The 14805-nt window shown below is 34.2% G+C and overlaps 1 protein-coding gene across 2 annotated transcripts in view; it reads right to left on the bottom strand.

Moving 5' to 3' along the window:
- Positions 1 to 14805, bottom strand: part of Hpr1 (THO complex 1-like protein Hpr1) — a 311940-nt gene that overhangs the window by 29414 nt on the left and 267721 nt on the right. For both annotated transcript variants that reach the window (XM_090391220.1, XM_090391221.1), the window contains exon 18: positions 13866 to 14019. In XM_090391220.1, the coding sequence (XP_090247346.1) occupies positions 13866 to 14019 (154 nt within the window). The remainder of the gene's footprint in view (positions 1 to 13865; positions 14020 to 14805) is intronic.

Raw genomic sequence — 14805 nt, 5'->3', positions numbered from 1 at the left:
CATGAAGATAATACTTCACATGCAAACAATGTTTGCTTACACTTGGATCAAGGATTAAACCAAGAATATAATTTCTTTGTATCTTTAATTTCTGGAGATAATAATTACTAACTAAATTTATTTAACTAGTAAAATTACTAAGCCAGTATTTTATCTTGTCACCAAGGCATCTTCATGGGTTCAAAACTAAGCACATACATGCAGGCACACTAGAATGAAGACAGAGAAAAGAGCATGGAAAGCAGGATACTACAGTCCTAATCCCTGCATCCATAGAAGGTGCCAACTAGGATCCTCAAATCATTACTTTAAAAAATTCTTAAAAAAGTAACAACAGAACACTAGTGAAAATTATCCTACACTGGTGTCCAAAACCTAAGGACAAACACTATTTATGAAGGATCGTAACTGCAAATTCAGATGCGGCTTGTACCACTTTGTATAACTGACAATTTCAAGTAGAAAATGGGTACACAATCAAATTTTGCAAAGGGATGTGGTAGCATTCAACAGGATAAAAGGCAAAAGGCTGCGATAAGTGACTTGTGTTTGAAGGAATAAAGATGCAAACTTGGATGTCTTGTAATGTCTCAAAGACACTAGGTGATTTAACGTGGGGGAGAATTATTAGAAAGCTTGAAGAAGGTTGCAGAATTACTGATATTGCCAGGGAGTTCAGAATCTCACATAGTATTATATCCAGGTTCTGGATAGCTCAAAGAATTGGCTTGAGCCAATAGGTGGCATAATTATAGGACTTTAGGTCTTCCTGTATCTCTCCTGTTCCATCTTTGTTACTGAATTGTGCCTGCATACACGTGTTTAATACCAGTGTATTAATCTCTGAAGATGCCGATTAAACTTCCACAAAATATAGAAAGTAATAATTAAATATTTTTTGTTATTATCAGAGCCTGTGTAGCTCAGTGGAAGTGGTGTTCACACTCCTCAGCGTTAAGCCACCCAAAAAGAGAGCGTCGTCAGTTCGATTGTAATCACCAACTAGAGCCTTTTTTAAGCTTTTTTTTTTTGACTGGTTCCTGAGTTAGTTGATCTCTGGCATGAGAAAGTGGGATTTTTCTCCTGGAAACTTGACCAAAGTATCCACATTATTTCAGACATTAAAAATATTGTATTAGGATTAGGAACCATAAGATGGAGGTACTTGTTGAGCCATGTCTTCACTGCAGGGTGCTTAAATTAGTACTAACCTTGGGCTAGCTATCAGATATGTTGAAAGGTATCCAAAGCAGATCATATTCAACAAGAAAGGCTCAAATACGGAAGTATACATTTTACAGTGGCTGCAGTGCATAATTCAGAAAGCATGATCAGAAGATCAAACTCCAAATGACTGGAGTGGAATTCACATAATACTTTTATATCAAAAACAAAGGTGTGATGGGGGGGGAGAATAAAACAATGTGAGAATTACAGACAAATTTCCCTACTGTGTATTTCACATACAATTTATGCAAGAATAATTAAGAGACTAAGAAAAATGGTCAAAGACGAACTTGGAGAAGGACAAGCTAGATTCCAACCAAACAGAGATTGCCCAGATCATATTTTCACTGTAAGACAAACAGTTGAGCATAAACAATTTACGACTGAATTTGTAAACTAAAACTTCCTTTTCTGGTATACTTGTCACATGTCTTCCCTCAGACAGTCCATCTTTCAATGTCTATTGCAAGCCCACATACACACACCAGCCACACATAGAAACATACATGATATTCTTGCCACCATCCTTTACCAAAATTTGGGGTCATTAACACCCTCAAAAACAGAGCTGCAGTAATTTGCTCTAATTGTTGTAGTGCTTGTTCTAATGAACAAGCACTACAACAATTAATTTAATTCTTGCTTAAGTGCTTGTTCTAATGAACAAGCACTTAAGCAAGAATTAAATTATTAGCAATGCTTTTATAAACAATGTCTATAGCAAAAATATCAATAAAACTCTTTACTAAACTAAACCTGAAAATGGAAAAAATATATATTACAGTAAAACCATAACTGTTCCATACATTAAAGAGATATCAGATAAAATAAAAAGAATTCTACACCATTAAAAACCTTAATTCTACTTTTAAACAACCTATAAAATGAAAAACATATCCAACTCTTCCAAGCTGAATTCTTCTAAATTCAGCAATAAAGACAAAACCTATGAAAATATAAAAAAATATAGGTTGTATTTGAACGGAGAACCTATAGGCAATGTAAAGTATTTCAGCTATTTAAACAAAGTTTTCATTGAACAGGGTAGATTAAAGGAAATCAACAAACAAAGTTAGTATGATGGGGAGTCAACACTAAACTAGCTGTATATAAGACAGTGTTCAAACCAAATGTGACTTATTATTATTATATAATTATAATTATAATAATAATAATATTATTATTAAATTATTATTATGGATCTCAGAGTTCTGAAAAAAATTTTGGGATTAACCAGTGGCAGCATTAAAAATAAAGATAGAACCTGACATTGCGAACATTCAAGAATATGTGAGCAGATATCATCTATGAAAGTATCATTATTTATCGAGAATGGAAGTGGAAATGTTAATAAAAGCATTTGAAGGCAGGAAAAAAGATCTAAAGGAAGTTCAAGATGTAGGTGGTTTGATGCAGGTTGAAGTGCCTTAGAACAGTGTTTCCCAAACTTCTGGATGTCAGGGCCCCTTTTGCAAAGATTAAAATATTTCATGGCCCCCCTCGAAAAAAAATCGTAATAGAGATATATTATTATAATATTTATTGTATTTATATTCAATACAAAACATACACAGCGAATATTGCAAAAATCAAATACATATATTACATTTTTTGCCTCTTACCGTTTGGTTCTGAAGACGATACGGTCTGTTCTGGTAAAATATGAAATACTGTCCTTTTTTATTTAGTCTGTTTCTGCTTCTTCTGATTGTTGGCGGGATTTTTTTTTTTATTTTTTATCAACCACTTATCCATCTCAGGGTTAAATTTTTTAACGTAGAATAGATCAAATCATATCACCACTTACCAATACTGGCACACCAGACTGATAACATGAAATTAGTGAATATTACCTGAATAAGGGAATCCCCAGACCAGGAACATTTTTCACTTTTGTGACTTTTCTCCTTTTACGGTAATTAAGCCTAACACGAAACAGACAGCAAAGGCAGTCTGTTTATTAAAACGTGCATATGATTGGTGCGGTATTAACAAAAGATCGTGCAACCGAAAGATAAAAGCATAGCTGACAATTGAGTTGAAATGCTAACTCTCTTCAACCGAATTCCATATGTGAAACTGCCATAACATTCATTATATATATATATTACTTAGTTTTAACACTTTTACGAATTTTAACACGTTCGGTTGAATTTTATTGCTGCCTTGAGAAATCGAACTCACATACATCTAATTAATAACAATAGTTTTTAGTTAAATACTGTGTTTGCCAATGCAACATATGGTTTTGTTTCAGTCTACACAGCACAGTTTCTGTATGAGGGGACATGTAATTCATTAATTAGTGTGTGTTTTATCCCAGTTGTCTCTAATTGCACTATTTGTTGAGAAATATATTACACAGACTCCTCATACCTTATTCACTGGCATAATAAAAGTACTTATTTTTATTGCCTCTGCAGTATAGTGGCTCTTAGGGAGGGCGTGTTGTTTACCACTGCAAGCGAGTTACTATATCCCCAAATGAACTTGTTTAAGCTTTTTTTTCATGTGTGAAGTATATGCGAAACTTTTATTGGTAACAGAAAACTAGCTCAGATGACAGTGATGATATAAAACGAGTTTTGATATGTATATAAAGTCAATATCAACAGTCCCTGATTACGAACGCGTTATGAAAGGGACAGAGAGATTTGGAACTTCCCTGGGGAACATTCGAAGTAAATACAATTAACCACTGCTTTGAAATGAAACATATGAATAAGCAATATTTACTAATATTCGTTAAGCGCCGAAATACGCAGGAAGCAAAGTTTGTGAACCAACACTATTCCTGTTGGGGCACCGTTTCACGTTGTTGAAACGGTGCCCCAACAGGAATTTCTTTAAAATGTTTGTAGGGTAACCAAATACTATAACATTTTTGCTTAAATACTATTTAATGCAAAATAAATTAAGAAAAAGTTAAGTAAAACACTAGTGTTCAGCAAAATAATGAAACAGAAAACACAGAAAAAAAAAGTATGATTCTCCTCAAAAAACTAATCCACATTAGTATTTTATCATTATACTAATATAATGTATATGAAAAATGGTGAGAAAATTTCTTTCTCAAAAAAAAAAAAAAAAAAAAAAAAAAAAAAAAAAAAAAACCAATTTTTATATGCATTATTTCTAAGCTGTACTATAACAGAGATTATTTATTAACAAACATACAAGGAGGATCATATTTTCAGCCTTTCCCCAGCGTGACAGAAAACTACTATAGATAGTTATCCATAATACACATAAGCAGTAAGGATAAAATAAAAATCAGGGATTCCCAGTCAACATCATGGCAGTGTCACAAAAATCTGGATACACAATCAAGTAAAGAATCTTCCTTCAGATATAGTAGGAACATCACTTAATGGTGACAAGAACATAATGAAGTCCGATTTCAAATGCTATTATTTTCTGTCATATGCCTCAATGCACAGATGACAGTTCCAATACCTTTCAGGAGGCTCTTAGAGTGGTGGTGTTAAACAATACATATGATAACCTCTGTCACAGTCATCATTGTCAGATGTGCCACAAAACACACAAGACTTGCATTCAATGCATTGCCATCTGTATTTCTTTACTGAGGATGTCATATTAGAAGTGAACTAAAGCAAGTAGGATGTGCAGATTGTGCGCCGCACAAGGGCGCTTGAAGATAGGGGCACCATTTCACCACGGGAAATAATATAAAAATACATATAAATTTTCTTATTCTTGAATTATATCCTACTATATAAATTACACAATTACAAATTATAGTTAATGCAATAAAAATGAAATTTTAAATCAGTCAAATTATTATGAATTCTTAATAATATAACAACATTTTTAACTTAATACATCACCAGTTTTATTATAATTTGTTTGAAGTGAAACGTTATCAATATATCACAGATTTTATTTCACAGAGTAAGCATTGACTCAGCGAAAATTGTATAAATATTCAATTGTTTTGGAAGTTAGTTTAAGACAGACCGTGAATTCATTCTTACGCTGTGCTTTGCCCAGTACCGTCGACAGGATGTAGCACAGAGGTAGCCTGCCTCACTGCGCTGCTTAATAAGTGTGCGCTCGTTCAGCCGTATTATGGCAACAAGATATTTTACAAAGGTTCTTCACAAAAACATTTTGAAAATGATAACAGTGATTTTTTAAAGTTAGTAGAAACTGTCGCTAAATTTGATTCGATAATGGCAGAACACTTGCATCGCATCCAAACATCACAAAATAGGAACACTGCTCAACATTTAGGTGATAAAATACAAAATGAAATCATCCGTATAATTTCTGAAGCTATAAAACAAAATATTTTAGAAATGGTTAAGGAGGTGAAATATTATTCATTAATTCTTGACACTACTCCGAATATAAGCCACACGGAACAATTATCTATTGTTATTAGATTTGTTAATCAAAATAAAGATACAAATATAGTAGAAATTCATGAAAATTTTTTGGGTTTTCAATCTGTAGAAGATACCACTCGGCAAGGACTATTTCAATTCATAAAAAACGATTTAAAATTATTGAATATTAACATTTTGGATTGATGCGGCCAAGCTTATAATAACGGTTCAAATATGCGAGGCAAACATAATGGACTGCAAAAAAAATTCCTTGAAATAAATTCAAGGGATTTTTTTATTCCGTGTGCTGCTCATTCATTAAATTTGGTAGTTAATGATGCAGCTAAGATATCCTGCGAAACTAAATTTTTGGGGGTAATATAGGAATTATATAATTATTTCTCAATATCTGTGAAGTGTTGGGCTATATTAAAAAAACATATTCGTGTTTTAAATTTTAAACCACTTTCTGCTACTAGGAGGGAAAGTAGAGTAGAAGCAAAAAAGCCACTTAAAAACAATATCATATCTAGGAAATTTACCAGGCTCTTTTTGATATTACGAAAGATGAAACTAAAGATATCGATTCTAGAGTTCAGGCAGACAACTTAATTTCAAAGATTTATTCACTTAAATTGAGAAAAATGTGGTACTTAAGGGTCGAAGCTGTATAACTGAGAGGAGACCTCCACATAGCCTTTAAAGGAATGCAGAGAACCGACCAGGGCTTCTGACCTAATATCCAATCCTCACCTTCTCATGGTGCACCCTGTTCGGTATCTACTTTGATACTGAACAAACGAGGATGGGCTGGCAATTTGGGATTTAGCCGACCAAATTGTATTCTTATTGGTTAAACCAAAATAAAAAATGATGGTACAACATGACAAAATTTCATGCCGGCTGGGCCGTCGCCCGGTTAAACAACGCCCCCGATGTTTTCGCCAGGGAACCAGGGCAAACAGCGAAAACTCAGCTACTGGAACAAATCTGAAAACAAACCCCAACTCAACATCACCAGAGTTAAAGATCGGTACTATCAACGTAAGAAGCCTGAATGGCAAAGAAATGGAGCTAGCTGAGGAATTACATAAGTACCAGATCGACATAATAGGGGTGACTGAAACAAAAAAGACCAAAACTGGTGAGATCTTTCTGAGCAATAAATACAAAATGTTATATTCAGGCAATGACAATCAAGGAAAAGAAGGAGTAGCCATAGTATTCAACACAAAATACGAGGCTAATCTTCTTGAATGGCAGGCAGTCTCAAGTAGAGTAATGTGGGCAAATATGAGAATGGGGAACTGGACAATGAGACTTATTTGTGCCTATGGTCCCACAGAAGGTTCTACTAAGGTAGAAGTGGAGGAATTTTTTGAGGCTTTAGAAAAAGCAACTGACACAATGAAAAAGGAAAAGTTGGTCCTTGTTGGGGATCTAAATAGCAGAGTAGGAAATGATTGTGAGACATACAAAAATATTTTGGGAAAATTTGGAGAAAAGAGCAAAGCTAATAATAATGGCAAATATCTGTTGGATTTCTGCTCAGGACATGGACTGGTTATTACTAACACCATGTTCCAACATAAAAATGTGCACAAATTCACATGGAGAGAGAAGAGGCTAGGAATAAGAAAAGTCTCATTGACTATGTTATTGTTGATAGTGATGTTTTCTCCCTGGTGCAGGACACCAGAGTGTACAAAGGATTTCAAATTGGAAGTGATCACTATTTAGTCTTGAGGAGGATAAAATTGAATTTAATATTGAAAAGAATAACATGTAAGAAAGTTTTAAAGCGAATAAAAGTTGAGCAGCTCTCAGATGTGAACAGTAGACTAAAATAAACAAAGATTATTGAAGAAAAAATGAAAGAGTTTGAGAACAGGAATCAAACCTTGGAGATTCAGTGGCAAACTCTGAAGAAAACACTGATTGATTCTGCCAGAGAGGCATGTGGTGAGGTTATCTGTAAGGATAAAAAAATCAGAACTCCCTGGTGGACACAGGAAGTTAAAGAGGCAGTGAAGGAAAAGAAGAAAGCATATCAAAAGTTCCTGTCAAATAAGTCAGCTTTTACTCTTACAGAATACAGAGACAAATGTAAGAAAGCTAAACAGTGTGTAAAACTAGCTAAACAAAAGTCATGGGAGGACTTTAGCAAGAATATAGAAAATAAATATCAAGGTGGCAAAATATTCTGGAGGTTGTTGAAGCAGCTTAGGAATGGAGGAAAGAGTGCTGTAAAAGGAGTTAGAGATGATAAAGGTGACATGAAATCAGGAGAAAAAGATATCCTTGAAGTATGGAGTAATTACTTTGAAAAACTGCTAAATGAAACAAGCAGTGATGACAGCACAGTGATAAAAAAACACTGACCAGACATGCAGTCAGGAATACATATCCATACTTGAAGTAGAAAAAGCCATCAAAGGCTTGAAATGTGGAAAGGTAGCAGGAGTAGATGATATTTGATCAGAAATGCTGAAGTATGGTGGTATAAAAGTCTTACAGTGGCTGCACTGCATAGTTCAGAAAGCCTGGACAGAGGGACAAATTCCCGATGATTGGAGTAGAGCTCTCATAGTACCCATATATAAAAAGGGAAATAAAACTGAATGTGAGAATTACTGAGGTATTTCCCTACTGAGTGTTGCTGGCAAGATCTATGCAAGTATACTTGAGAAACGGTTGAGAAGAATTGTGAAAGAAAAGCTTGGTGAAGAACAAGCTTGATTCAGGCCAAATAGAGGCTGTCAGGATCAGATCTTCACTTTACGACAAATAGTCGAGAAAGCATGGGAATATAACAAAGATCTGTATTTAAGTTTTATCGATCTGGAAAAGGCATATGACAAGGTGCCAAGAGAGAAGCTATTCAATACGCTTCAGTTATATGGTGTCGATGGGGCATTATATCAAGCAATAACAGAGGGGATGTACATTATCCCCTCTGTTATTCATTATCTATATGGATCACATTATGAAGGAAAGTGGTATTATACCTGATATCAAAATTGGAGATGTTAATGTCAGCTCTTTGCTTTATGCGGATGATGTTATACTTCTAAATAAATCCGCTACAAGTCTGCAAGATTCTCTGACTAAATTGAATAGCTGTTGTAATAGATATGGTATGAAGGTCAGCAATAAAAAGACAAAGACAATGAAAATAGGCAGAATCGTTGAAAATGTCAACTGTGTTGTGAACAGCGAACCTGTTGAACAAGAAAAACATTTCAGCTACTTAGGCACAATTTTTACTGAAGATGGTAAATTAAATATAGAAATAGACAACAGAATCAATAAAGCTGGTGTAGTAGGAAGTCAATTGAATAAATTCATATGGAATAAGAGAGAAATTAGTCAAAACACTAAATTAGCTGTATACAAGACAGTGTTCAAACCAGTTTTAACTTATGGATCTGAGAGCTGGGTCAGAAGTAAAACACTTAACCAAAGACTAGAGACCGCAGATATGAGAGTCCTGAGAAAGATTAGAGGTGTGAACAGATGGCATCAATGGCAATATCATATTAAAAATGAGGATATTAGGAAAGAACTTGACATTGTCAGCATCCAGGAATGCGTTAGCAGAGCTAATCTCAGGTGGTATGGTCACTTAAATAGAATGGGCGAGGAAAGATTAGCAAAACAAGTGTTCTCTGCCAGGTTGGCAGGAAAACGACCCAGAGAAAGCCCAAGATATAGGTGGATTGATATGGTACAAAGTGCCTTAGACGATAGAAATATAAGATCTGATAATGTTGAAGTCTTGACAAGTAACAGACTGATTTTGGAGGAAAATTGTAGATAGGAAGTTAGTAATGATGTAATTTTTTCGTGTAGTACTGTCATATCCTGTACACCCCTTGAGGATACATGGCAGGAATTTGATGATGATGATGATTCATTTAAATATATTTGCTCTGTTCATGTTTGGTACGAAATCTTAAGTCTCGTAAATGTTGCAAGCAAAATAATGCAGAATCTGACATTTGATATAGGAAAAATTACAGAAAATCTTGATTATGTTATACAAGAATTAAATACTCGCCGAACAGACTAATATTTTGAAAATATTATTAGAACTGCAGAAGTAGCAGCAAACGATCTTAATACTGATCCTATTTTTTGAGACATTCTCAAAAGAACAAAAACAAAAATGGTTGGTTACAAAGCATCAGATGAGACAACGCATGATCCTAAACAAAATTTTAAAATAAATTTTTTTCTTCACAATTTTACACACGACAACTGTCACGGAAAGATTCATACTCTTAAACAACATAGCGAGGATTTTAAATTTATAAGAGACATTAGCAAATTAAAAGATTGGAGCGATGAAGATTTAATGATACATTGTAAAGATTTGCACTTAAAACTGAGCGACAATCATGATATTGATGGCATGACTTTATTTGAGGAATTAAAAACTTTGCAATGTTTTTAAAAAAACATTGCAAAGTTTTTAATTTATCCGGCTCCACAGGATATTTTAAATTATATATACGAAAATAAATTAACTGACACGTTTCCGAATACTACGATTGTGATGCGTATTTATTTAACATTACGATCAGGGGAAAGAAGTTTTTCAAAACTGAAACTAATAAAAAATTATTTGCGGTCAAAAATGTCTGGAGAGCGTCTAACGGATTTATCAATTATATCAATTGAAAATAATATTATGGATTCATTAGACATTAAAGATATTATTAAAATTTTTCTGGCGGCGGCTAACGCAAAGACGGATAAATATGTAAAATAAATCTACATTTATACTAATTATCATATAGTTAAAAGCATATCTCCAAATTATCTTTGTTATGTAATATTTCTTTTTATATTAAAATATAAGTAATTTTTGTTATATATATATATATATATATATATATATATATATATATATATATTCTGTTGTATTTATATATTAAGGAATAAACATTTTTGAAAATTTTTATTATTAAAAATTCTTTATATAATGAATTTCAGTGATTACAATGTTCTACTACTGTTAAATAAAATTTATTTTTATGTATGCATATAAATTGTTTTGTACTTTTAACAAAGTAAAATTTTTCATGGAAACTTATTTTATGGGGGGCGGTGAAAACAGTTTTGCACAAGGGCATCTCTTACCCACAGCGCAGCACAGGATCTACCACAATCATCACAAAATAGCAACTGGTCATCATTGTCAGATGTGCCACAAAATACACAAGACTTGCATTCAATGCATTGCCATCTGTATTTCTTTACTAAGGATGTCATATTAGACGTGAACTAAAGCAAGTAGGATGTGTAGATCTACCACAATCAGAACAAGAAACTAATTCCTCTGCTTGTCTTGTCTTCTTATTTTCAATACTGTTTCCAAGAACAAAAGTCACAATAAGGACTAAGATGGATCAAGCTTTTCTCTGGTCTGGGCATTGCACAGCTACTGAGGATGTTTGAACTAGTAGCTGCAATAGGTTCATAGATGAAGGTAATGGCCAAGGAGTAAGATTTGGAGTGCATTGGAGAGGCATGTGAATTATTTAAAGCCAGGGTAGGTTTAGGAGAAGTGTAATTGGTTTCTTCCTCTTCTTCTGTGTTATCAGTAGAATCATTGTTATGACCATGAGTACAGTGGTAAGAAAGACCTGGTTGAGTTTTATAACAAGCTCCACAAATTTCACAAACATAGAGTTTTCCCATATCAGTACAATCATATCAATCTGCTCTTTTTTGGCCCCTAGTACTCCCAATTCTTCTTTTCTTCTTGCCAACATATGGCTCCTCATAATCTTCAAGACATTCTTGGAATGATTAATCCATCATTTTTGTTCAAGTTTGGATAATGTTTCAGCATTTCATAAGCTTCTTTGAATTTTCTTTCAAATCAAGTTTTGGTGCAGTGTAGGGACTTGGTGCCTTTCTAGTAAATTCTGTGGCATGTTTGGGTGTGTAGTCTGATAGGCCTTTTTTACATGGTGGAGTATTTAATGTGTCGTTTGCGTTCATCTTTTCTGATTGGGATCCTATTTCCCCTATGTAAGGTATGTTACAGGTACACTGAATTTTGTAAACTCCTGGGTGGGTCAGGTATGGAAGAACTAAGTAAATTTCTTAATTTTGTCAGGGATTTGAAGGTAGTCTTAATGTTGTATTTAAGTAGTCCGCACAGTTAGCCTAGTGGCTTTGCACTTCACAATTATATGCCTGGGAAAGGCATATAATTGTGATTATATGCGATTATATGTGATTATATGCGACGGGAATCGAACCTATCCTAGGTTCGATTCCCGTCGCTACGTGAGGAGCTTAAGGATCTTCCTCAGCCATAGCCAAGTTAGCCGGTCTTGGGAGTGGACAGCAGGGTTTTCCCCCCCCAGTTTATCTGGGGTTTTTCATCCCGCAAAGCAGGCAAACCAGCCATGAACACACAGATCTACAGCCATAAATACTTAACCCCCCCCATGAGGGGGGCTCAACTCGCCCCAATAGGAATGGGGGAGAAAAGGGAGGAAACTCCATATGAATAAATAAATTTAAGTAGTGTTCTATCTATTTTTTCTGAAATGCCCATAATGTAGGGTATGGCTATGGCATTCTTGTAATTTTTTTGTTTTCCGTGGTATTTTTATGGAGGATCGTTTCTTGTGAATCGTTTTTTTTTATCGTGACCATTATTTACAAATGTTTGGTTAATGATTACAAATTTTTGGTTCAGAGCTTGTTCATTGGAGCAAATTGTTAGGGCTCTGTGTTTGAGGGTGCTGATGACTCCTAGTTTTTGTGTTGGATGGTGGTATGAATTTTTATGTATGTATTGGCCTGTGTGTGTGTGTGTGTGTGTGTGTGTGTGTGTGTGTGTGTGTGTGTGTGTGTGTGTGTGTAGGTTTGTGGTAGACTGTGAAGGAGAGACAGCCTGAGGGAAGGCGTGACGAATGTGTCTAGAAAAGGAAGAGAGCTGTTGTTTTCAATTTCGATGGTGAACTGGAAATGTTTGTGTTGCTTAGGAATGTATTTAATGTTTTGCAGTCATGGAGCCAAATGGCGAAAATATCATCAACACATCCATGTAAAAGTTAGCTATTGGGGGGAGGGGAGGAAAGTGGTGAATCCATGGCCGTACCTTCTTTTTGTAGGTAAAAATTATTTTACCACACGAAACGGAGTATGTGGGCAAAGAGGGCCGAGATGTCAGGTGGAAACATGTTCTCTAAGAGAAGAATAGTATCACTGATCAGGACATTAGTGAAAAGGGCAGTCATGTCAAAACTGACTAATAAATCTTTGTTGTTGAGTGTGATGTTTCTAATTTTGTTTATGAAGTGTGTGTTTTTTGTGTAGGAGGGGGAGTGACCTACCAATACCATGAGTGTGGCTGCTAATTTCTTGGCTAAGTGATAATTAGGGCTGTCGATTCCTTCAACTATCCGTCATAGTGGGATGTTTGTTTTGTGTATTTTTGGCAGGCCATAAATTCTGGGGGTGCAGGCATAATGCAGTATTAGTTTTTTGATTGTTTCTTCTGGCCACATGATCACCAATTTGATTAATTCTGTTGTTTTCTTTTGGTCAGGTAGGTTTTTTGTTTGTTGAGGTAGGATACCATGATTACAAAAGCAGATAAAGGTAATGCTACCATCGTCCTCGATCAGACAGCATTCTAGAAAAAATGAAACATTTAGTATCCGACCAAATGGTTCATGATGCCAAAGAATTGACTGGAAAGACACCAAGTCCCTACACTGCACCAAAACCTGGTTCAAAAGAAAATTCAAATAAGTTTATGAAATGCTGAAACATTATCCAAGCTTGTACAAAAATGATGAATTAATCATTCCAAGAATGTGGATGACCCACCTGCAATCCGTATAGCAACAAGAACAAGCCCAAAGAGAAGAAAATCTCAATACGACAGGACTTTAGAAATGTTTAATGTAGTTTCGCTTATATTTTATTTTTATTTAAAAAAAAAATAATTTTTTAAATATTTTATTTATTTATTTTCATTTTATTTTAATTATTGTTTTTTTCCCCACAAGAGGTCAGGTTAGGTTAAATGATTAACAAGCATTTAGATTCATCTTACTTTTGTATAGTGCAGTGTCATGTAGCTTGTATCTTATAGATATGTATTTTTCTTGATGATGACCTCAATACAGAGGTCAAAACATTGAATTTTACTTTCCTAATGTTAAGCAAAGTAATTATTCTAACACATGTGTTGCGTCTCCATAAATTCTTCACTATGAATATGACTATAAAAATGAAATTACATATACTTACACTGAGAGGTAGTTCTTTGGCCAATTTCAACACCATAGATTGTAAATAGAGTGGCAATTTTTTAATTGGTTGGTTACTATGTGTAAAGAAATGTGGATATTTGTGAGACAACAATCTCAGTGCTCTCCAACCATAGTTGCTGTCATGTAAATGCCTGAAAGATATAAATACACTGTAGATGAACTTATATGAAGTTATACAACTAATGAATATAACAGAAAACAAATTATTATTAGTAAAAAGCTTACTGTCAAATCATGGGAAGACAAAAGAATTTTTTTTTATTCTACTTAAAGTATTATTACATCTATACAACACACACACACACACACACACACACACACACACACACACACACACACACACACACACACACACACACACACACACACACACAGAGGGTGGCCCATAAGTCATAAAGAGGTTTAAAATGTGAATACCTTTTTTTGATTTTCAATTTTTTTCATTTTATTATTTTTTTTAGGCATTCTAAGGAACATTAGGGAAATTAATCATCAAAATGTTTACAACCTAATAATAAACCAAAATCATGCAATTTTATTTTTTCACGAAGATCTGCAATTAATTGACCATTACGTTTTTCATATCTGACTGCTCCCGACTTCTTCCAATGGGATTACCTGAAGTAAAAGGTGTATGCGAACAAGCCCCAGTCGATCCAACAACTGAAGGAGAACATACGTGCAAAAATTAATGCACTGCCATAGAACATGTGTTAAAAAGGACAGGGGCCCATCTTTGTGAAGCCAAAAATGGAAGGAATTTACGTGAAGTGATTTTTCATAACTAAAAAAAAAAAAAAAAAAAAAAAAAAAAAAAAAAAAAAAAAATCTCCAGCAGGTTCCGTATTTCATTATAACAAAAAAATAATAAAAAGAATTCATAAATAAACAAGTTATTAAATGTTTAAACCTCTCTG

The sequence above is a fragment of the Typopeltis vanoorti genome, chromosome 4 (genome assembly GCF_054136105.1).
Source record: "Typopeltis vanoorti isolate ZY-2024b chromosome 4, IOZ_Tvanoo_1.0, whole genome shotgun sequence".
NCBI classification, from domain to species: Eukaryota; Metazoa; Arthropoda; class Arachnida; order Uropygi; family Thelyphonidae; genus Typopeltis; species Typopeltis vanoorti.
The sequence above is the reverse complement of the archived record's forward strand: the minus strand, read 5'-3'. Positions and strand labels throughout refer to the sequence as shown.